The sequence below is a fragment of the Haematobia irritans genome, chromosome 1 (genome assembly GCF_050003625.1).
Source record: "Haematobia irritans isolate KBUSLIRL chromosome 1, ASM5000362v1, whole genome shotgun sequence".
Lineage (NCBI taxonomy): Eukaryota > Metazoa > Arthropoda > Insecta > Diptera > Muscidae > Haematobia > Haematobia irritans.
The window spans coordinates 6803088-6824828 of NC_134397.1; the positions used below are offsets into that span (position 1 = coordinate 6803088).

The 21741-nt window shown below is 31.3% G+C and overlaps 2 protein-coding genes across 2 annotated transcripts in view; one reads left to right on the forward strand and one right to left on the reverse strand.

The window, feature by feature from the left end:
- opa (Zic family member odd paired) overlaps positions 1–5162 on the reverse strand; it is a 34088-nt gene extending 28926 nt beyond the window's left edge. Inside the window, exon 1 of the mRNA XM_075289055.1 lies at positions 3318–5162. Within this exon, the coding sequence (XP_075145170.1) occupies positions 3318–4317 (1000 nt within the window). The 5' untranslated portion in view covers positions 4318–5162. The remainder of the gene's footprint in view (positions 1–3317) is intronic.
- Positions 1–21741, forward strand: part of LOC142220117 (uncharacterized) — a 328359-nt gene that overhangs the window by 182084 nt on the left and 124534 nt on the right. The window lies entirely within an intron of this gene.

The following is a 21741-nucleotide window of genomic DNA, read 5'->3' on the forward strand; positions in this document are numbered from 1 at the left end:
GTATTACAAAGCAAAAGGCTAAGGGACTATATGCATTGATGATATAAAAGGTAAAGACTAACAAATTCACCTTGATGGAGAGAGTATAAAATTGAAAGGTGGATTAATGCTCGAAATAACATTATCATAAAAATTTTTTATTTATTTATTTATTTATTAAACTTATAGTAAATATAAGAATAATAGAGAGAAATTCTAGCATTAGCTACTTAGGCTATCAGCTAATTTTTTTTTTTATAAAAAATATCGGAACAAATTGTTGTATTGGAAAATTTACACTAAAATTTTCCAACACAAAATTTGTTTTCGTTTTTTATTATTTTAAAGCAAAAAATCGTTGCGATATTTCCTTTTGCATTTTAATATAAAAATATTATAAATAAGTTCTCATTGTTTATTTTGAGTTTTTTCTTTCCATTGCTAATTATTTTTCATATATTTTTGAGCCAATCATATATATACAAAAAACAATCCCTTTTCATATTTCCCTTCTTACTAATGTATATGGTTTTTTATCTTTAACCCAAGATTAAATCACGTGCAACACTTTAACCTCCCTTATTCTGGTAACAAAAATTATATCAAAATTTAAAAATAGCCGTTATTGTTTTTGCACATATTGAATGGAGCTAGAAGAGTTCTTTCATATTGTTTGTTTCGATATATTTTATATAAATATTTTTAGTTATTTATACCCTTGCACATATATCAAAGGACACACACTCTCCAGCATTCAATCACACAAACCACTTGAACATTTACCACTTCTTTTGACACTTTCACGCTGGTAGACACGTGTCAAGACTTCCGTCAATACTTGCCGCAAGAGTTTGTCATGTGAATGTGAACGGGCTCGATAAGGGGGCGGGGGAGGGTATGCGAGGCCATAAAACTGGATATTGTTGGACATAAATTGAATTTAAATCAATTGTTTTTAGCTATAGAAAAAAGGTTTGTTGGAAAGAAAGGAAAAGCTTCATTGCTATGTGTAGAACCAAATTTTGAAATTGGTAGAACTCTGAAGTTCGACTTGGACAAACACTACCAACATATTTCAATGGTCGTTGAATCCCTTAGAAATGTGATAGGTATATCTATGCACTTCACTTCACTTCAGCCTTATAAAAGTCGTCTATAAATTGTGTCCAATATTGTGTGATATGCCTTTGAGACACGCTCATAAGAAAGAGGGTACTTTATCATTCAGATGGAAGTAGAATCGGTTTCGATTTGCATCATTCCCATGTATGAACGAATTTTCTCACAAAACTAATTTTAAATTGATCGATTGAATGTTTTTTTTTACTAATCTAACGAAATAGCATAAAAATACATTCAGAAAGTGAATCCTTTAAGGCACTAAATTTACTTCTAATTTAGTTCAAAAAATTATTATGTTTTGATAAATGTTCCTTGACTTGAATAATATTTTGCGTATGTTAAATTAACTTAAAAAAATAGTTCAGAATTTCTTCAAAATTGTATATTTTACAACAAATACAAACGCAAAAATATTGTATTTGTATATAAAATCATGTATAATAATAGTTCATATCCCTTCCCCGTAATAATTTCTTTCTTATTATTATACTTATAAAATAATTTCTTTCTGTTGTCTTATAATTCTAATAAATCTTCAATAGTGAAAATTATCTTCTTATATAACTTTAATTAATCAATCACAATAATATACTTTGTATATATTCCAAAGAAAGTTGCACGCAAAGCAAAAAAATATTTGGAAAACGTGTACCAACAACGTTTTTCTTTTGTTAGAGTTTTTTGAATTGCTTCGAAAATTTTAAACTTTTATCACCAAAAAAATTCGTTTGTTACAAAATTTTTATTTTTTCAATAAAAAAAAGTTTTTTTGAAACAACAACACAGTCCATTTCGTTTATATCAAACACTGTTCTTTCTGACTTTAGGTCTTTAATAAGACACAATTTACAGTTCAAAATGTAATATAGTACAATGTAATGTTGAACATTTTTTTCGGAATCTTCCGAACATATCTGGAATATATGTAAAAAAACAAAACAAACTTTGGTCGAAGCAGGGATCGAACCCACGACCCTTGGCATGCAAGTCGGACGTAGCAACCACTGCTCCACGGTCCCAAACTAAATGTTTGTTTCTGTTAAATAAACTTTGTTTATTCGGTTCCTGGGCGCCGCAAGCTATGCTATATAAATATAACTTATATGGATATTTATCTATTGATGACCATAACAGGCACATAGCTCAGTGGTTAGTGCGTTGGCTTACAAAGTACATGGTCCGCAGTTCGATTCTCCGTCCAGGCGAAAGGTAAAAAAAATTAGCAAGAAAACAATGTTTTTTTTTGAGTTAGTCTTTATGAAATTGTTTTTACATCCTGGAAAAGAATAAACGTTTATCACAAAAAGTATATACTTTTCTTCCAAATACACTTCCTTACAGCGAAAAGCAAATGAGAAACAAACTTTGTTTGTCTAAAATTTCGTTTGGGAGGAAAGAATTATTTTTTTGCGTGTGGTTATATTTTCAATATTATTTGATTCAATTGATTGTTTGATTGTAGTAGGAAATCATCGTCAATGGGTTCTTATTAACGATTAAAACAAAAAGTAATCATAATATTATATTAATTAAGTGGTTTAAAAAAAATTAATATTCAATCGATTTTAAAAAAAATCTTTGTAATGGTATTCAAAGAAACGAAACAAAAAAAAATCATCATTATTAACAAACGTTTCACTTGTTGGCTTGAAACGCCAGAATTTTATTTAATTTTTTCTTCAGTATTTTTCTACAAGTGCAATATATTTCAATACAACCGTTCTTTGCTATAAATCATATTTGTTTTTCTTTGCATTATGAAAAGTTTAGTCGCTTTTATGCTATTTTCTGAGTCCCAAATCAAAGTCAATCTCTTGTTTAGAAACAACAAACATACTCTCTAGATAATCCCAAGGCGTGAGTTTTCAATCTCTTAGTATAGGTAGATATTGCGGAATGAGTGAGTGAGAGAGAGAGAGGGAGTGAGTTGAAAAGCATTTTTCACATTTATGCTAATCTCTGAGTGTTGCAAATCTGTTGTCATAAATCAAAACAGGTAGTTAACAATACCTTCTAAAGCAAGGTGTATCTTTATGATGATTTATTTTTCGGCATAGAGACTACGTAAAATCCCCCTGAAAAGTCAGTGCATACGCCCTACGGCTTATATTTTATTACAAAGGGGAAATCCCATTAGATTAACTTAAAAATCCTTAACATCCGTTCTTGTGCAAATTCATAGGAAATAATTTCGAATAAAAATTCAAAGGACTTACCTGTGTGAGTTCTCTTGTGTATCTTTAGATTTTCACTGCGGGCAAAAACTTTTCCACAACCCGGATGCGGACAAGCAAACGGTTTTTCACCTGTATGCACACGAATATGATTGACCAACTTGTATTTGGCCTTAAAGGGGCGACCATTACGCGAACATCCAATCCAATAGCATACATGAGTGGTGCACTCAGGTCCCCCCACATGTTCCACCGTCAAGTGGGTTACAATTTCATGCATCGAATGGAAAATTTTATTGCATGTCTTACGATTGTTGGGTTGACCCGGTTGATCGGGATCTATCCATAGGCATTGCATTTCCTGTTTAATGGCCGAAGCGGAAGTGGGTGGCTGGTGACGCATGTAACGTAGAAAGGCCCCAGCTCCGGCGGGATGCATTCCCATGTGTTGGTGGTGAGCATGTACCGACGGAAAATTTGTATGATGTTGCGCATGGGCATATGGATGGGTGGCATAATCGGCCATGCCCATACGCATTTGATGTGAATGATGATGATGGGCGGCGGCTGCATGATGATGTGAATGGAAGGGATGTTGGCCAAAGGACCCCGTCAAATCGGGATGATTGGCGTGGGAGGCGGGAAATGTGGGGAATAACATGGAATCGGCGGTTGCAGCACTTTGGACCTGGGCCGAACTCGATCCAGACATATAATCCTGTTCACTGCGACGCCCAAGAAGGAAATCGCGTGAAGAATATGATCCCAATTGGGTATTGAAAGGCGCATAGCCACTGTTTTGATAGGCGGATGAGGGGGAGGACATATCACTAGAGATACCCGAAGACATAGCTGAAGACATTAAACCGCTAGTATCCAATTGTTGGCCATCATCTTGAGCAGATGATTGTTGCTGCAATTGTTGGTGACCTGCCAAATCTGTTTGTTGTTGGGCGCTATTAGTGGGGGACATGCGAATGCCGTAGGTGGCCAAATGATGTTGACTTGTGGTAGTGGGATCGATGAAAGCGTTCATCATCATTTTGCCAAGATTTGTTTGGAATAAGTTTCTCTTTTTTTTTCAAAGTAATATTTTAGCAAAATCTTTATTTGTCACTTTTGCACAATTATTTTTTGTATTTTATAAAAATTTCTTTCACTATTTTTTTAACAATTTTTTTTCGTTTTTATTATGAAACTCTTTTTTAGAACATTTTGTTTACTTTTTTTCTTATGGTATTTTCGTTATGTTTTCAAATATTTTCACTATGTTTTTAAAATTTCTTAAAACCGTTTCATTTATTGTGGTATTTTTCAAGTAATCCGTTTAAAATGTGTATGAATATTCCGTTAATTGGTGATGTTTTAGATTTTCACGCTTTTTCATTTGGAATCCGCTCATTTGGGTGCATGCGAATTGATTGATAAAACGCGTCGTATTGAGAGAACCACAGCATGCATATGGATGAGCAAGCGGTGATCACAGCTAACAACTCTCGACTAAACTTAACGTTACAAGATGCGCAGCAGGACTGAACTGACTCCTGAAATATTTTACTCAACAACGATGTGAACACATTCGAATGTTGTTTAACGACCCCTGGGTGTACACAAAAGCATCACACACAGTCGGGTGGTGGTGGTGTGCTGTGCTGGGCTGTGGTAATGATGGTTGTGTGCGTGTGTGTGTATAGTTGTTGTTGCTGCTATTGCTTACAGGCAGTCTGTTAGTATTTGGTTGGGAGGTTGGCCGCTGCTGTTTAAAAGCAAAAATGACGATGGCTATATTGACGATGAGGTGACTACAAACAAACACGATGGATGGTTGATGGTAGAACGCGAACGACGAAATACAACAACATGTTAGGCTATATAGCGGTTAAGTTGTTGTTGGTGTTAGCGCTGTATGTGCCCGACTGTGTTTACCGCAGGGAATCGTATGCCACATACCGAGGTGTTGCAGCATGTTAACTAAAAACAAAACAAATTGAGGCCTTACTTCTATACGCAAGAATAAAAGAGAGCACGATAAGTTCAAGCTATAATATATTAAGAAATTAAAAGAGAGACAAGGTAAAATCTATGCTTGTTAATAACAAGGTACTTTGCTTAGAGGTGAATATAAAGCAAAGAGGTGAATTTGTTGGTTCTCATAGGAGAGAAAGAGATGATTAATTCATGTGTATGTAATATAAATGGCTGCTTTTGGTCAAATCATTGCTAGAGAAAGAAAGAGCAAGATATATAACTTATATTAAAATCCAATTAGATTCTAGGTGAATTTCTTTTTGGAATTCTTGATTTTTCCCATTGCCTATGAAAGAAAGAGTACCAGCGATATTTTTGTCTTCTTCAATTGGGAATTTCCCCTCTTTATGAAATTAAATATGAAGTTTGTTAAATTGTTGTTGTTGCATTTATAGAAATATTTTCTTACAATGGTGGTTATTAAAAACATTACCACATAACAAGGAAACTGGTTTTGGGCTATAGGTTGGTTAATCAATATTAAATACAACACACCCACTTCATATATATACAGAATATACAGACTTTTTTTTAAATTTTTTCAAAACATAACTCCCCTATATACGAATAATAGGCCCCCCTCCCACCAAAACAAGGCGTGGTTACGCATGTCCACTTAACCATTTGCTTACAATTGGTGTTTTGCATCATCTAACATTTTTTTTTCCAATTTTATATCTTGTACTTTTAAAGATTAAACATGAAATTAATAATTAATCGTTAACATTAACAACAAGGAATTTATAGACAATAAATAATTGCTAATTAAATGGAATGTTTAATTACAAACATATTTTTTTCGATGGGTATTTAGTTTTAATAGCCATATGGAAATTTTCCCAATCAATTATTGCTTGAAGATTTCGATATATTCCATAAATGTATTTTCAATTGTTTTTGCAATTAAATTCAATGAATGTGTTTTTAATTGTTTTTGCAATTAACTTGGAAATTTTCGAAATATTTTTAATTATTTAGAAACAGCCAACATTTTAATTAAAGGCCATAAATATGATATGTTTGTCCTAGAAAAATTAACATTAAATACGAATGAAAATATTTTCATATTTCAATTTGAAATAAAATGCAATATTTTTATAACAATTTCAATATATTCTACCCTTCACATACCCACTTAATATATCGAAATTTTTATATACACAGAAGGTTAGGTTAGGTTAGGTATAGTGGCAGCCCGATATTTCAGGCTCACTTAGACTATTCAGTCCATTGTGATACCACAGTGGTGAACTTATCTCTTATCACTGAGTACTGCCCGATTCCATGTTAAGCTCAATGACAAGGGACCTCCTTTTTATAGGCCGAGTCCGAACAACGTTACACATTGCAGTGAAACCACTTAGAGAAGCTTTGAAACACTCGGAAATGTCACCAACATTATTGAGGTGGGATAATCCACCGCTGAAAAACTTTTTGGTGTCTGGTCGAAACTGGGTTTGAACCCACGACTCTGTGAATGCAAGGCGGGCATGCTAACCATTGCACCACGGTGGCTCTATACACAGAAAGAAAAATCAACTAAAATGAAGCATTTTCTTTAAGACAATGAAAATATTCGTTAATGATAAGAAACGTTTCGTTGATGGGCATATCAAAGTATTTCCTTAAATGACTCAATTTTAATGACATATTCGTTAGTTTTTTCTACCAGAGTAGCAAAATAATACAAAAAATCTAACTTATAACATTTCGACAAGATGTCGAAATCACAAATTTGTATAGCCTTAAAGGGCGATTAAAACAAAACATTCTAGAAAAATGCCAGCAAATTTAAAAAAAAGTTAAGGTAAAATTTTGTTTAAAAATCGAGCTGAAATTATCATGGGTACATTTTCAGTTTAGCCCAAATCCCAGTGTTCAGAGGTGGTTTATTTCTTCTCAGTAATGGTCTTTACATAAATTATTTTGGTATTGATTCAGAAGCAATGGAGCGGTCTTAAATTATTCGTTTTTCTGTCTGTTTGTATGAAAGTCCTTCACAAACGTATTAACCAAAACTTAAAATTCCATATCGAAACTTGTCTTCAGGTATTAATTATATAATTTTTCAAATAAACACTTGTTTCCAAAAATGTGGAAAGTCTCATGAAAACGATTAAATTTTTGCACTCTTTCATCCAAGGGGTTGACTGCACTAAAAGAAGAGTTTTCTTTTCTAAGAATCGAAATTTTAGGCAAAGTTTTCTTTTGACCCTTAAAAGCGAATTAAAAATTCGGGTTTATTTGCTCCAAAAAAATTACTTCATAGCAAAGGGGAACTTCGTTTGTCCAAAATTTCGTTCAGGAAAAAAGTATTTTTTCTTTGGATTTGTGTACACTCAAACAAAGTTTATTTGGATTCAGAGATTTTGACTTTCATTTAAGGATTTTGGTGTTAATTCGGAGTTTCTTAAAACAGAAGTCAATTTCAGGAAGTAATACAGCTTCAAATCTAGGATCTATAACAATAAAAATAGAACATAGATCTCATTTACCAAATTGTCTATATCATTGTTGCAATACATTAACGCAGAGATTTACGAATAAATGTACATAGCTTTAAAAATCCAAATTATACACCCTCAATAAAAATCGCTTTTGTAACATATGTTACCTCAGCAGTAAGAGTTTAGTTGCGCTTTTTGGTATATAGTAAAGTAGGCAGTGTATCCACACTGCATGAATCGGTGGCAATAACGTAAACGAGTAATCAAACTAGTTTATGATCATTCGTGTACGTTATTGCAACCAATTCATGCAGTATAGATGCATGAAAGGTAGTGCTGTTTTCCTTCACGCCAACAAAGCTATACTCAAGATTATATATCACTTCTGAGCAATATTTCTAATAAAATGAGCAATTATATAAGCGCTATGTAGAAGCTGCTCTAAATCGGGACATCGCCCACAAACATCAGCGCTGATTGGGTTGTTTTGTTAGCAGTTGGTACTGCCTCTCTCCCTTACAATCCTGCTGAAATAGCGCTCCATTTTTTGGTGGGATATACCTCAAACACATTCTGCTTCAAGCATATATATTTTCAGAATTGGTCCACACAAAATATTGTTTGTATTGTTCAAACATAGGCATACACTTGTACAAAAAAATTTTAATGAAATTTTCTTTGTGTATATATATTTTTAAGGCGTCAATTGGTAACTTCCATTCTTTTACTTGCAGCATATTCTCTAGGTCTCTCTTTCTAAACACATATATGTTTATAGGCTATTTCTCAATTAATATATGTCAAAACATATTATATTTACAAAAAGTTTATGTTTCAAACATAATATGTTCTAACATATTAACATATATGTCCCAAACATGTTATGCTAGCTAATGAACATTATATGCTTGCTCTTAAAAATATTGTGTTAAAAAATTTGAGTTCCCAACATATAATTTTTATATGTTGGTAACTCAAATTAAAGTTATTTTAATTTCAAAATAACTTTAATTTCCATTTTCATGATGCTCCGTTGGGGCTAACGAACTTTTTAACCGTTCTATGGACATGCCAATTAGGAATTTAGCTGCTGAATATTTTTAGTTAAATTTAACCGAAGAGAATTTATGTGTAATTTTCTTTCTTTTAACTGGTTAAAGCCTAACGGAGCTAACATATATGAAAATGGTCTTAAGCTAATTTTCTTGGGAGCTATTAGAAAATGTATTATGAGATCACATAAACAGAATCACGGAAAGTCAGAATTGGATCAATTTAAATATATCTTAATGATTCCGCTAAGCAAAGTGTCATGGTCACACGCTCACAAAAAATCGCTTCTGTAACATATACTCCCAAACATATTTTGCTTCAAGCATATACATTTTTGGGTATTGCCCAAACATTTATATGTTTGATCTCTTCCAATATATAATATGTTTGAAAGCATATTGGTCTAAACAATATATGTTTGGGTAGTCTAAGTTCCAAACATTGTGTATTTTTGCATCCAAATTCAATAATGTTGTCTTCCAAAAAACAATATGTTATTATGTGAACATATAATATGTTTGGAAGCATTTTGCACCCAAAAATATTATATGCTTAAAAAAATTCTCCCAAACAATATTGTGCTCAAAATTTTATTTATTTATTTATATATTTACAATCATAATGAATTATGAAAATAAACAGGTAATATAGGTGCTAACAACATAGGTTTTCGAACTGAATGCTCAAAATTTTGTTTCTGCCCAATTGTATATTCCCCCACATCTTTCTCACTTCCACGAAATTTTTTAGTTCTTAGCACCTTTTTCTGTAATACAAACATTGTAGAAGAAATTATTCAATTGTATGATTTTTTTTATTTTAATTTTACCTTTTGCCGGACGGGGACTCGAACAGCGGACCACACAGTTTGTAAGGATCAAAGAAGTAGCTGATCAATTACCCAATTGTAATAACAAGCAACAACCACCAACTTAATTCAATATCGCTCCCTGTTAAATAGCGCTCCAAGCTACTAAACACATATATGTTTATAGGCTATTTCTAAATTAATATATGTTTGCATCCAAGCATATTATATTTACAAACATTTTATGTCCCAAACATAATATGTTCTAACATATTAACATATATGTCCCAAACATGTTATGCTAGTTTATGAACATTATATGCTTGCACTCAAAAATATTGTGTTTAAAAATTTGTGTTCCAAACATATAATGTTTATAGCCAAACATATGAAAAACAGTCTTTTTCATCCGTGCATGATGTAGAATACGAATGAATTAAAAATAATTTCCTCTTTCGCATTAAAATATATTTAAAATTTCAAAGCAATGGTCCTTTTTTGCATCATGATTAAATACTACATCCAGAGAAGGAATATGATCACTACAAGCCTGTTTCAAAAGCAAAATATTATTATTGAACGGTGAACATGGAACATGTTTGTCACAACCATGTTATTTTCTCGAAAATATATATCTGATTTCGGCAACCATGTATATGTTTGCCGAGAGAACAACGTTTTGCGACAAAAATGTTCCAAAATTAGTATTTTGCTTCTCTGCGTGCATATTCATATAAAAATTATAATATTATTATGCAATTCTATAATTCTCCGATCTTGACCCACTCTATTATAGAAAATCTGTAACATGTATGCCTTCAGCGCCATCTTGCTTTGATCATTTTCAAATAAGCTGTCACTGTGATGACAGTTATGGGGCCTCTGTTTTGTATGAAAGGCAGCTTAACCAAGTATCTAGAGCAAGAAAAAAATGAGAAATTTTTATTTCATCTTCTTGCCATAGCAAAAAGGCAATCGTGCAATTGTTATGTGGAGGCTAGGAATGTGTGTGGCAATTGCCATTATTGGCCTATAATTGATTGCAGTTCATATACAACGAAGATTGTTATGGTTTTCATGTTTGCCGGCAAAATATTTTCGTTAGTTTTTTTTTTCAAAACAATTTCAAATTTTTCGACATGCAATGGGTAGTTAATTGACATTATTGCTGATAGGCAACAGATGCATAGAAGTGATTGCTCCAAAGGTACTAGGAGGTCATCCATTATAGTGAGGTATTTAAAAGAATAATATTAAGTATTGAAAATACGTTCTAAATTGTTTGCAGGCGTTATTATGGTTTATTTAACCCTTAAATGCACACTGTATCTTTTAAGATACAACCAGAAAAAAATTCTTACGTTACGAATTCTATGAAATCAAGTTTGTTGCATTTACAACATAACGCTATTTCTAAAAATATTTCTTTCCGAGAAGTTTTTAGTACTTCTGAGTAATCTGCAGTCAAAATTGAAAAACAAATTTTAACCAAAAATTCAAAAAACTGCAGATTGGAAGATAAATAATATTTACCATAAATGAGAGTAATGTTGGTAAAAAAACTGTGTAGTGTAAAAATATCGCTATTCCACTACAATCAAATTGTTTATTTTTAAATAAAAACTTAGTTTAATGCGCACTGTACTTTTTCAGATATCAACACTATTTTTTTCAAAAAAAAACACATAATTTTTTTTTGAAAAAAATGTGGCATGCAGATGTTCTTTTTTTAACATTTTGCATATTATATATTTTTTTTCATAAAAAGTCTGGTGGATTTTTTTTGCTCCCAAGACCATGAACATTGTATGAAAGAATTCTTAAAAAATATTCTTCTTGCTTTGCATCTTCTTCTTGGTTGATATTTTCATTTATAATATTACAAATTTGTTCGCCCTTATTATTATCTCTATTATTATTAATATTATTATTTGTAAAAATGTTTGTTTTTCTTAGTTTTTTGTACATAAAATACTGGCCAAATGCTCATAATTTATATTTACTGTATGTATAGCTTCTCCAAAATAATTCTTCAGCACCTCCAGTCCACTAGAATGACCATGCTTCAGCTCGTTTTGCGAGTTCCAATAGAGAGTTTTTCCCTCTATAACTAACTGCTCCCCTCTTACACCAATCCTTATATTTTTGTTGATTTTTTGAAGCTCCCGTTTTAGCAATAACATAATCTTCTTTTTTTCAAGACGTGCACCACTTAGGACCTTCTCAATGTATATATCCGAGCGAGCCAGGTTCTTAGTTCTTTTCAAAATTTCTGCCACCATTCTTGTCGACGTCAGCTCTACTGAAATTGTCATCTTATCATTGGTTTCTTGGATTTTATGCAATCTCTCTATTTCGGGTTCTGTACTCATTTTCAAATTATACCGTAAAAGATTCTTAATGGCTCCAAACATAGATTTTTGTTTGGGTAACCCTCTAACTATTAGTTTGGCTCTTCCCAATATGTCTTCCTTTAAATTATAGAAATTATAGAGAATTTAAATTATAGAAAATTTTTGATAAATGAATTCAATTATTAATACTCTTCGTAAAACACATTTTTCCGGCAGACGGTTTAAGAAAAACCATACTGTATTGTTCTTTTATTTACTTAATAATACTTATTAATTGTATACACTAAAATATATTTTTGTAATGTTGAAAGAAAATAAAGAACACTTGAATTGAATTTTTTTTATTTACTTATTTTTTTCGGAGGAATCGGTGATCTTGTGCATTTAAGGGTTAATATTTGGCTGATATCACCTTATTATGAACACACCAAAAATGTCATCCCAATTTTTCCAAATAAAATTTTAATTGAATTCTAAAAAATTTCAAACAAAAATATAATTGGTTCAACCATTTTTTTAATTGAAATCAATTAAAAAATCAGTTAAATTTTTAATTGGATCAATTAATTTTTTAATTGACGTTGGTGATTGATACTATAATTTCTGTGATATAAGAAATTCCAAATAAAAATTAATTTGATCAATTGATTTCGTGGTTGAAGACAACATATTTTTTTTTATGAATTCAGGACTATCCACACACGTGAATATAAGACTGAAGAGTGTTGCATATATATTTTCAAACAGAATTAAGATTTTAATTAAAAAATATTGTTATAATTTTTTATGAAAATATAGATGGGCCTCCAAAAATGTCTGATTCTTACTTTTATTCCGGCTCGTTTTTCAAAGACCACGTCTGGTCCACAGAAGTTACTGAGAGAATAGATGTGGTGTAGATGATTGTCATCGGCCCACTTTATAATTAGCCACTATCGATTCTGTTACTAAAACTCATTTTGTACCTAGAATTTAAATTTCAATTATTTAAATTTTTATATAGACCGAACATAGATACATCTTCCGGTTTCAATGTCTAAAGAATTTAATTTGTTCAGACCCATCAATAACTAGTGAAGTTTATAAAAATTAGGCGAACAGAAATGACAACTTATCACTGAACCAGAAGCGCATAGAGAAGACGCTCTTTCCCAGCAAAAAAATTTGGAAGTTCTTTCAAAGGCACAACTTTAAAAGCACTTCCAGAAGATGCACTCCCAATGATGTTCTTTATTTTAATTACCCAGGAAGTTCTTTTAATTCAATTTTTTATAACTTTTAATGGATAATTTTAACTTTTTTTTTGTTTCAAATAGGTTGCAAACAGAGTAAGTATTCATAAAATGGTACAAATCATTTACATTTTGTCAACAAAAATGATAAATCCAATCTAAAAAAATTGTGAATTTTTGAAAATATTTGAGGTCAAACGTTTCCGACAAGCGTTAGAATCCATTAAAAATTATGAAAAAATATAAAAATTAGTTATTTGAAAAAATATCACAGAATTTTTTTAATTTACATCCAAAACATTGAATTCGGATCACACCTAATGAAGTTATGCAAATTCAGTGCAACTGCTGTTGAAATGGAGGACTTCCGTCCTATGACAAGCCCATGTTAAATTCACCGCTTCTGCGTCAATTTTTACACCACTTCCGGATCCAAAAAGAACATTTTCATTACTTTTTTGGCGGCGCTTTTTTTGCTGGGTTGGTATGGGAGAAATTCGCCATTCGTATCACAATGCATCAAAATATGTCAAGATTCGCAATAAACTAATGTTCCGATCCGAGCTACACTCAAAAAATGAAACCACTTGGAATGAAAAAAATGATAAAAAAGTAAATATGTTTCGACGAATTCAACAAAAAAATAAATAATAATTGTGATATTGATTCTGAGCCAAAGAAGCGGAGAATTGAAATAACATAAGGACAAATTTTGAAACACAATTTTCTCTTAAATTTAAGTTTTGCGTACTTGATTCTAGCACACAAAGTTTATTTTATTCGTTTTTAGCTTTTTTATTTATGTGCAAACAGAGTCCTTTCAAATCATATTAATTTATTTTTAAATGCTCTTTTGCTTTGTAGTCAAGATACATAAAGTCAACAAATTTAAAGGCAATTTCATTAATTTTGTAAATACTTTTTCAAAATTATTAAAGCCATGGTGACCTATGTCAAGCAAAATTTCCTTTCATGATAAGATACCTAATTTTAAGTCGAATCACTTAACTATAACGCCAAAACGACTTCATTGAATAGTTTATCGAATTTTGTACAAGGAAAAAAAACTTTATACAAAGAAAAAAATTTTCGTAGTTAAACTAACGCTAAATTTAACTTATTTTTATTGGAAAAAATTTTTTTGCTTGTAGTTAAATTTTATTATTTTTATCGAAATTTTCCACAGCCTAATGAAATCTTACTTTTTTAAGTATGTCTCAAAAATGTTATGAACTAAACGTGAGTATAAAGTTCAATGACCGTACACATAAGTTCAATATGAGCTAAAGCAAAAGAAGTTTTTCGTACGATTCCCAAAAATAGTATGAATGAACCACAGTATGGTTAAAATGGTAATGATTTGGTGCCAATGATTTTCTTCTTTACTTTTAGTTAATTTTTCTTCTATAAGATGATGTAATTTCGTGAACTGCAGTTAAAAAGTACAACAGGGCATTTTCCTGGTTTAAAAACGCTTTGTGGAAATCTCAAAATGTGGAGTAAAATTTAGTTCAATTTTCGTGCGAGGTAGTTCATTCTTCCTAAAAAATAGTTCACTTTTTTTTCGGTGTATCAGAGAAATCCTTCTTCCATGCTAAGTAAAATTCGAATTTGTGTTTTAAGGACATGAAATCTTTGGCCTTAAGACAATACTTTGTTTAGTGTGGCTTTAGTGTCCCGTTTTTTTTTTGAGTGTAGTAAGCGATGAAAATAATGAGAAAAATCTTTATTAACCGCAGTATTTCTCCTCAAAGGAGTAAATGGAGTTTCATCTTCTTTCACATTCATTGGTGCTAACAGTCGTGTTTTGAAGTTAGCTCTACAAGGTTACTACACCCTCAAAAAAAATCGCTTCTTTAACATATGTTCCAAACATATTTTGCAGGAAGCACATATATTATTGCATACTGCCGAAACATTAATATGTTTGTTTTATGTGAACATATTATATGTTTGGAAGCATTTTGAGCCAAAAATATTATATGCTTGGAAGAATTTTTCCCAAACACGATTGTGCTCATTCCCTAACATACTCGTAATTTTCACTTCCACGAAATTTTTTAGTTATTGGCACCTTTCTCTGTAATACAAATAATGTTGAAGAAATTATTCACTTTTATAAATTTTTTAAATTTTACCTTTCGCCTGCACGGAGAATCGAACCGAGGACCATACAGTTTGTAAGCCAACACACTATCCACTGGGCTACGTAGCTGTTATAGTCACCAGTAGATAATTATCGTTTTAAGTTACATTTATATAGCATAGTTTGCAGCGCCCACGAGCCCATGCAAACATAACATTATTTAACAGAAACATACATTTGTTTGCCACGTGGAGCAGTGGTTAGCATGTCTGCCTTGCATGCAAAGGGTCGTGGGTTCAATCCCTGCTCCGACCGAACATTTTTTTTTTTTTTTTTAATTTACACATTTATATTTATACTATATTAATTTTTTTAAATGAAACATAGAAATGTGCGTTATTAAAGATTTATAGTCAGTAACAGTGCTTGATATAAACGAAATTGAATGATTTTTGGATAAAATATTATTTTTTATTGCAAAAATAACAATCTTGTAATAAAAAACTGTTTTTGTACAAAACTTTAAAATTTGGAAGGAATTCAAAAACTAACAAAAGAAGAACGTGGAGTCCAGTATAAACATACATACATAATTTTATAATATAAACATAAATTTATTTAGGAGTGAACAGTTTTTTACTAGCATTTAACACCATCGCTCTAAAATTCCTTTTATTTTTCTTTAATAATTCATTTTAAAGAAAATAAACTTTTTAAATTGTTTTAGCTGTAAAAGTCGAACTTAATGCCCGCTTTTATATTTGATGGTGTCCGTCAACTCCTCGTGGACTACTTTTTAATAAAGAGAAACTAAACTTTGTTTTTTTACATTTTACTGTGTAATTTTTCACTATTTCCTCCTTATTTCATTTTACCGTCCCAACTCTAAAAAGAGTATAGTGCCCTTTCGTTATTTTTATGAAGACCCCTGATTTCTTTTAACGAACCAAGAAAAAAATAATGCCAAAATGATAAACAAAACACATGTCCACACATACATAAAATGCTGCTCTCAAGGCGAAAACATAAGCTGTTTGTTTTTCAAATGTCTATTCTCTTGGTTCAGAATGTATATTCTCTTTATTCAAATTAAATAATATTTAGACTTAAACATATCAAATTTTTGGCCTTATCATAAAACAGTTTTCCGAAACAACATACAAGCGGTTTCACAGAAATTGTTCTCTTTTGACTCTTTTGCTGTGTTATATTGATATCTTTCGTCAACTCTCCCGGTTTCCATCTCTATTTCTCTCTATACTCTCTCTGTCGCTTTGAACAAAATATCACAACATATGTATGTTTAGTTGAAATTTGTAAATTTATATATGTTTGTATTCACACATATGATTTTTATGAAACATTCATGCCCCAAACATAATATATTCTAACATATTAACATAGATGTCCCAAACATTTAGTGTTAGTTTAGGAAAATTACATGTTCGCACTTAAATATATTGTGGTTTAAAATCGTGCCCGAAACACATTTTGTTTATATCGGAACATATGAAAAACATATTTTTCTAACAGTGTAGTCCATTGTAATTAAATTTTTGTTATCTGTTATTGGTCATAAATATCTGAAACTTTGAATTATTAAATCCTTGGTTAATGATATTTGATTCTTGCTATTATCAATGTGTTTCCAATAAAAGCAAATATTTTGTAATTTAAAATATTTCTAAGCTCTTTCTTATTCAATCTTCCCCATTTCTTCATCTTCAAATCTTCCCAGAGTTCTCAAATTTTTCGAAATTGCCTTCAATGATATGAAATATGATTTCAAAGTTAAAATCAATTACGATTGAATTTTGTATCGCCCTCTGGCAGGGCCAGCAACGCAACATTCACAGTTTGATACTAATCGATAGAACATTGTTAACACCTCCAACGCCCAGTAGAATGACAGACTAGTTGGTCGGATAAAGAAAATGTAATCGGACCAAAGATGTGAATGTTCATGGACATACGCCTTAATGTGCTTACATCAACAAACCCCTTATGGAATAATGATGGCAAAACATTTTCATTTTCGATTCATCGTTAACATTAGCAACAACGAGTTAAGGGCTGGCGTGAAAAGTATTTTGGTAATCATCATAGAAACAAAATCCTGGGAACACAAACAGATGTTTCGTTCTCTCTGTGAAAATAAAAAAGGAAAAATTTATTGAATTCCATTCGAATATCAATAAAAATTTAGAAATGTGGTGGTCAATAAAGATATTACGATGGAGTCCTTGCATTAATAACTATGAATTTATGGATTCCCAAGTGGAGGAGTTGGATACATTTTATTTGTGATCAGAAGGTTAGAACGAAATCAAATTTCTATAGATTTCTACACGTGGATTTTCTTTTATGTGAAGATACCTATTTCAATGTAGAATCTCCTACCTCTAAGGATATATAAATTTATAATTGTATTATAATAAATTAAGCAAAATAAAATTCATAACATTTGAACTTCTTACTATGATTTTCTTAAAATGAATTGACAATTTCGCAACTCCGAATTTCCGAAAGATTTTCAATTTTGTGCAATTGTGCATACAGAGAAAACAATTTCGCAAAAACTTGATGATGACTAAGCAAATATTTCAAATTTTTCTTTATGCTGAATTTTAAAGTATAACGGCAAGAAAAACAAATCTTAAGACCCATTAAAAGATACCATTATGACGCTCATAACAAAGATTAAGTCATATATCATTTTTTTTTGTTTGGGAAAAATATAAAAAAAAAATGTCTTAAATAAAAAAGAAAATAAACATAAATGTGAAACATATGCCACAATTGAATAAAACTTAGCGCCAGAGGTCATATAAGAACGATAGTTGCCAAAACGTCTTGTTTTATGGACGCCTTATTTCCAGCCAGCCAGCCATCCAGCCAACATTGCATGAGTGGCAGACCAACCGGTTAACAAGCCATAAGTCATGCATCCAAAGTTTATGCATTTTTGGGGTCTTCCAATGTTGTTGGTTCTTGGGTTTTATTGGTTGCTGAAGCCAAATGCCTAAGCGAGATGGTAGGCTGGCTGTTTTGCCTTTATCTTGGCTATAATGAATGGATTTCTTGTGGCATTTTTGTGAATGGTGACAAAATGCCATTTACCATGCACATGAGTATGGAAATGTTTGAAATTCACACTATGACATATGAAAAAAAAGGAAAAAGTGTTCAAGTGTAAACATAATAATAATAGGGAATATTAAGAGAATTAAACAGAAAAGTTGTGGAATTTTTCCGAAAATTTGAAATAGTCGATTTTCGAATTTTTTAATGTAGTCTTTGTACCATTTCTAAAATTGATTGATTTTGGGTTTTACCTTGTTAGTTTAGCCATATTTAGAAATTTTGTGAAAAATTGTTTCATGTTAGTTTAGCCATATTTAGAAATTTTGTGAAAAATTGTTTCATGATTTAGGCCAATTTTCGATAATTGTTATATACACAGAACAATTAATTTTTTAATTGATGCTATCGTTTCTGTGATGGAAGACATTTCGATTAAAAAATTAATTAGATAAATTAAAAAACATAATATTCAAAAAAATTTATGAAAACTATTTCCAAAACTTCGGCCGGTATCTCAATGTCGTCTTCCAATGTATCAATGTCGATTAATCCATTGGCATAAAATTTTGATTAATAATATTAAAATTCGATTTGTTAAATTGAGTCGATTAAAAAAAAAAAAAAACAAAAGTATACAAGTTACACCTTCTATCCTGTTAAGGCATTTAAATAAGTTGGTTCAAAGAACCAGCATTAAAATTCAAAAAAGTCTCCACTATCGCGATTAAGTCAGAAGTCTGAACTTTTGCAATATTAAAATCATCTATTAGATTCGAGATAATGAAAACTCGTTTAACCGAAAAAATCAACTTAACCTTTACCGCAAACAGAAAACTTGATTATCAATTTTGGTATCTCTATATTAGAATACAAACGGAAAGATGGGTGAATAAGAAAATTGTCTACACCAATGAAATATATTCACAATCGATTGGATGATTGGTATAAACATGTCAAGTTTAGAAACAAGAGAGTCAGCCCGGAATAATTACCTCAAAGGGTTTTGAATTTGTTTTCGTGCGTGATAATGATGACGACGATATGCTTTTTCCACAACAGATATTAGCCAACATTTTTTTAACTTTAATTTTGTTGCAGTAAAAAAAAACTAAAATAATAATATCTGCTGAAGCTCTTCTTATGTGTATCGCTCATCATATCATATTTTATAATATCTTTCAACGTTTCAAATTCATAACTTCCTCAATAGGAATATTCTCTGTAGTACAAAGTAATTTAAGCAATAGTTATCCAATGAACATGAAAATTTAATTAATGAAATTAATTTGAATTTTGAATCAGTTTATGTTGCTTTGTCCTTCCGTCTGGCTATCTTTTGAAATCACCTTGAAAACTTCTGAACGAAAAAAAAAATATCGACTTGAAAATAGGCACAAGTAGTTGTTATTGATGTAGGTCAGACAGTATAGCAAATGGACCATATCGGTCCATAATTATATAAAGCCCCCATGTAAACCGATCCGCTGATTTCAATTCTTGAGCCTCCTGGAATATACCAAATTTCATCGGTGCACAATGTTGAGTTATTTTAAGATTCCTTGTCATAGGAAACGTTTACTAAAAACCCAAGAAAATCGATTCTGGATATCCGAAAAAGCAAAGGATTTGGCCTTGGCGACACTGAAATAATATTGTCGTGAGGCCAACGATTTCATGTCCATAAAATATAAATCCGGATTTTACTAAGCATACACTGAAAAAAATATTGTCGTGAGGTCAAAGATTTCATGTCTTTAAAATACGAATACAAATTTTGCTTGGCATAGAAGACGCATTTTTCTAAAATAAAGTTATTTTCCTTGTCCAAAAGTCGATAAACTTTTCAATGAAGTCGTATTGTCCTTATAATTAAGTGATTTGACTTAAAAATGGGTATCTTAACATGAAAGAAAAAATTTATAGGCTAAGGTCAACTGGACTTTAATAATTCAGAAAAATTCTTTAAATTTAATGAAATTGTCTTTAAATTTGTTGTCTTTTTGCATCTTGACTACAAAGCAAAAAATCATTCAAATATAGGACATGTTTTTCAAAACTTTATTTTAAAGAAGTTTTTTACTTCAAACATAGCATAATTTCTACTGGAAGTCGAGTCCTAATTTGGAAAATAAAGTTGCCGTTAACTCCTTTTTAAAGGACTTTGATAGCATATGAAGAAAAAAAGCTGAGAAAGCGAAAAATTAAAATTTGCTTCCTAGAAGCAAGTACACAAAACCTAAATTTAAAAGAGAATTGTGTCTTAAAAGTATCCTTACTTGTTTTCTCCGCTTCTTTGGCTCGGAATCAATACCAAATTTTTTAAAGTAAAGACAAAATCTTTGAAACCGAGTATGCTTTTTTTTCAGTGTAGAAGAAGCATTTTCTTGTCCAAAAGTCGATAAACTTTTCAATGAAGTCATTATACCCTGCGCCACACTGTTAGTGCATATGTTTGCAACACCCAGAAGGAGACGAGATAGACACATGGTATCTTTGGCAATAATGCTCAGGATGGGTCCCTGAGTCGATCTAGCCATCCGTCTGTCCGTCCGTCCGTCTGTGTGTGAACACATTTTTGTGATCAAAGTCTATGTCGCAGTTTAAGTCCAATCGCCTTCAAATTTGGCACAAGTTCCTGTTTTGGGTCAGAATAGAACCCTATTGATTTTGCAAATCGGTTCAGATTTAGATATAGCTTCCATATATATGATTTTCCTATTTGGGCAAAAATGACCAAAATACCCACATTTTCCTTATAAAATCGCCACAGCTAAGTCGAAAACTTGTAAAAGTGACTCAAATTTTCCTTTATTTCTAATACATATCTATCGACCGATAAATCATAAATACGCTTTTGCGAAGTTGCCTCAAAATTGGTTAAGATTTAAATGTTTCCCATATTTTTTACTAACATGGTGTACCATCCCAGGGCATTAGCCGACTTAAATTTTAAGTCTATAGATTATAAATTTTGTTCAGATGGAGCCAGATTTAAATGTATGTATATGTTTACAGGTTTTTAATGACTTTGTTAGCACATGAAGAAAAAAGCTGAAGAAAACGAATAAATTAAAATTTGTTTCCTAATTTAAAAGAGAATTGTGTCTTAAATCTATCCTTACTTCAATTATCCGCTTCTATGACACGAAACCTATACCAAAATCATTAGTGTAAAGACAAAATCTGTGGAACCGGGTATGCCTTTTTATACCCTTAACCACCACTATGGTACAGGGTATAATATGTTTGTGCATTTGTATGTAACGCCCAGAAGGAGCCATCATAGACCCATATTTTAGTATATTGATCGTCTTAGAATTAAATTCTTAGTAAAGGGTGATACGGTCAAAATTTGGTCAAGGGAAAACGCGTGT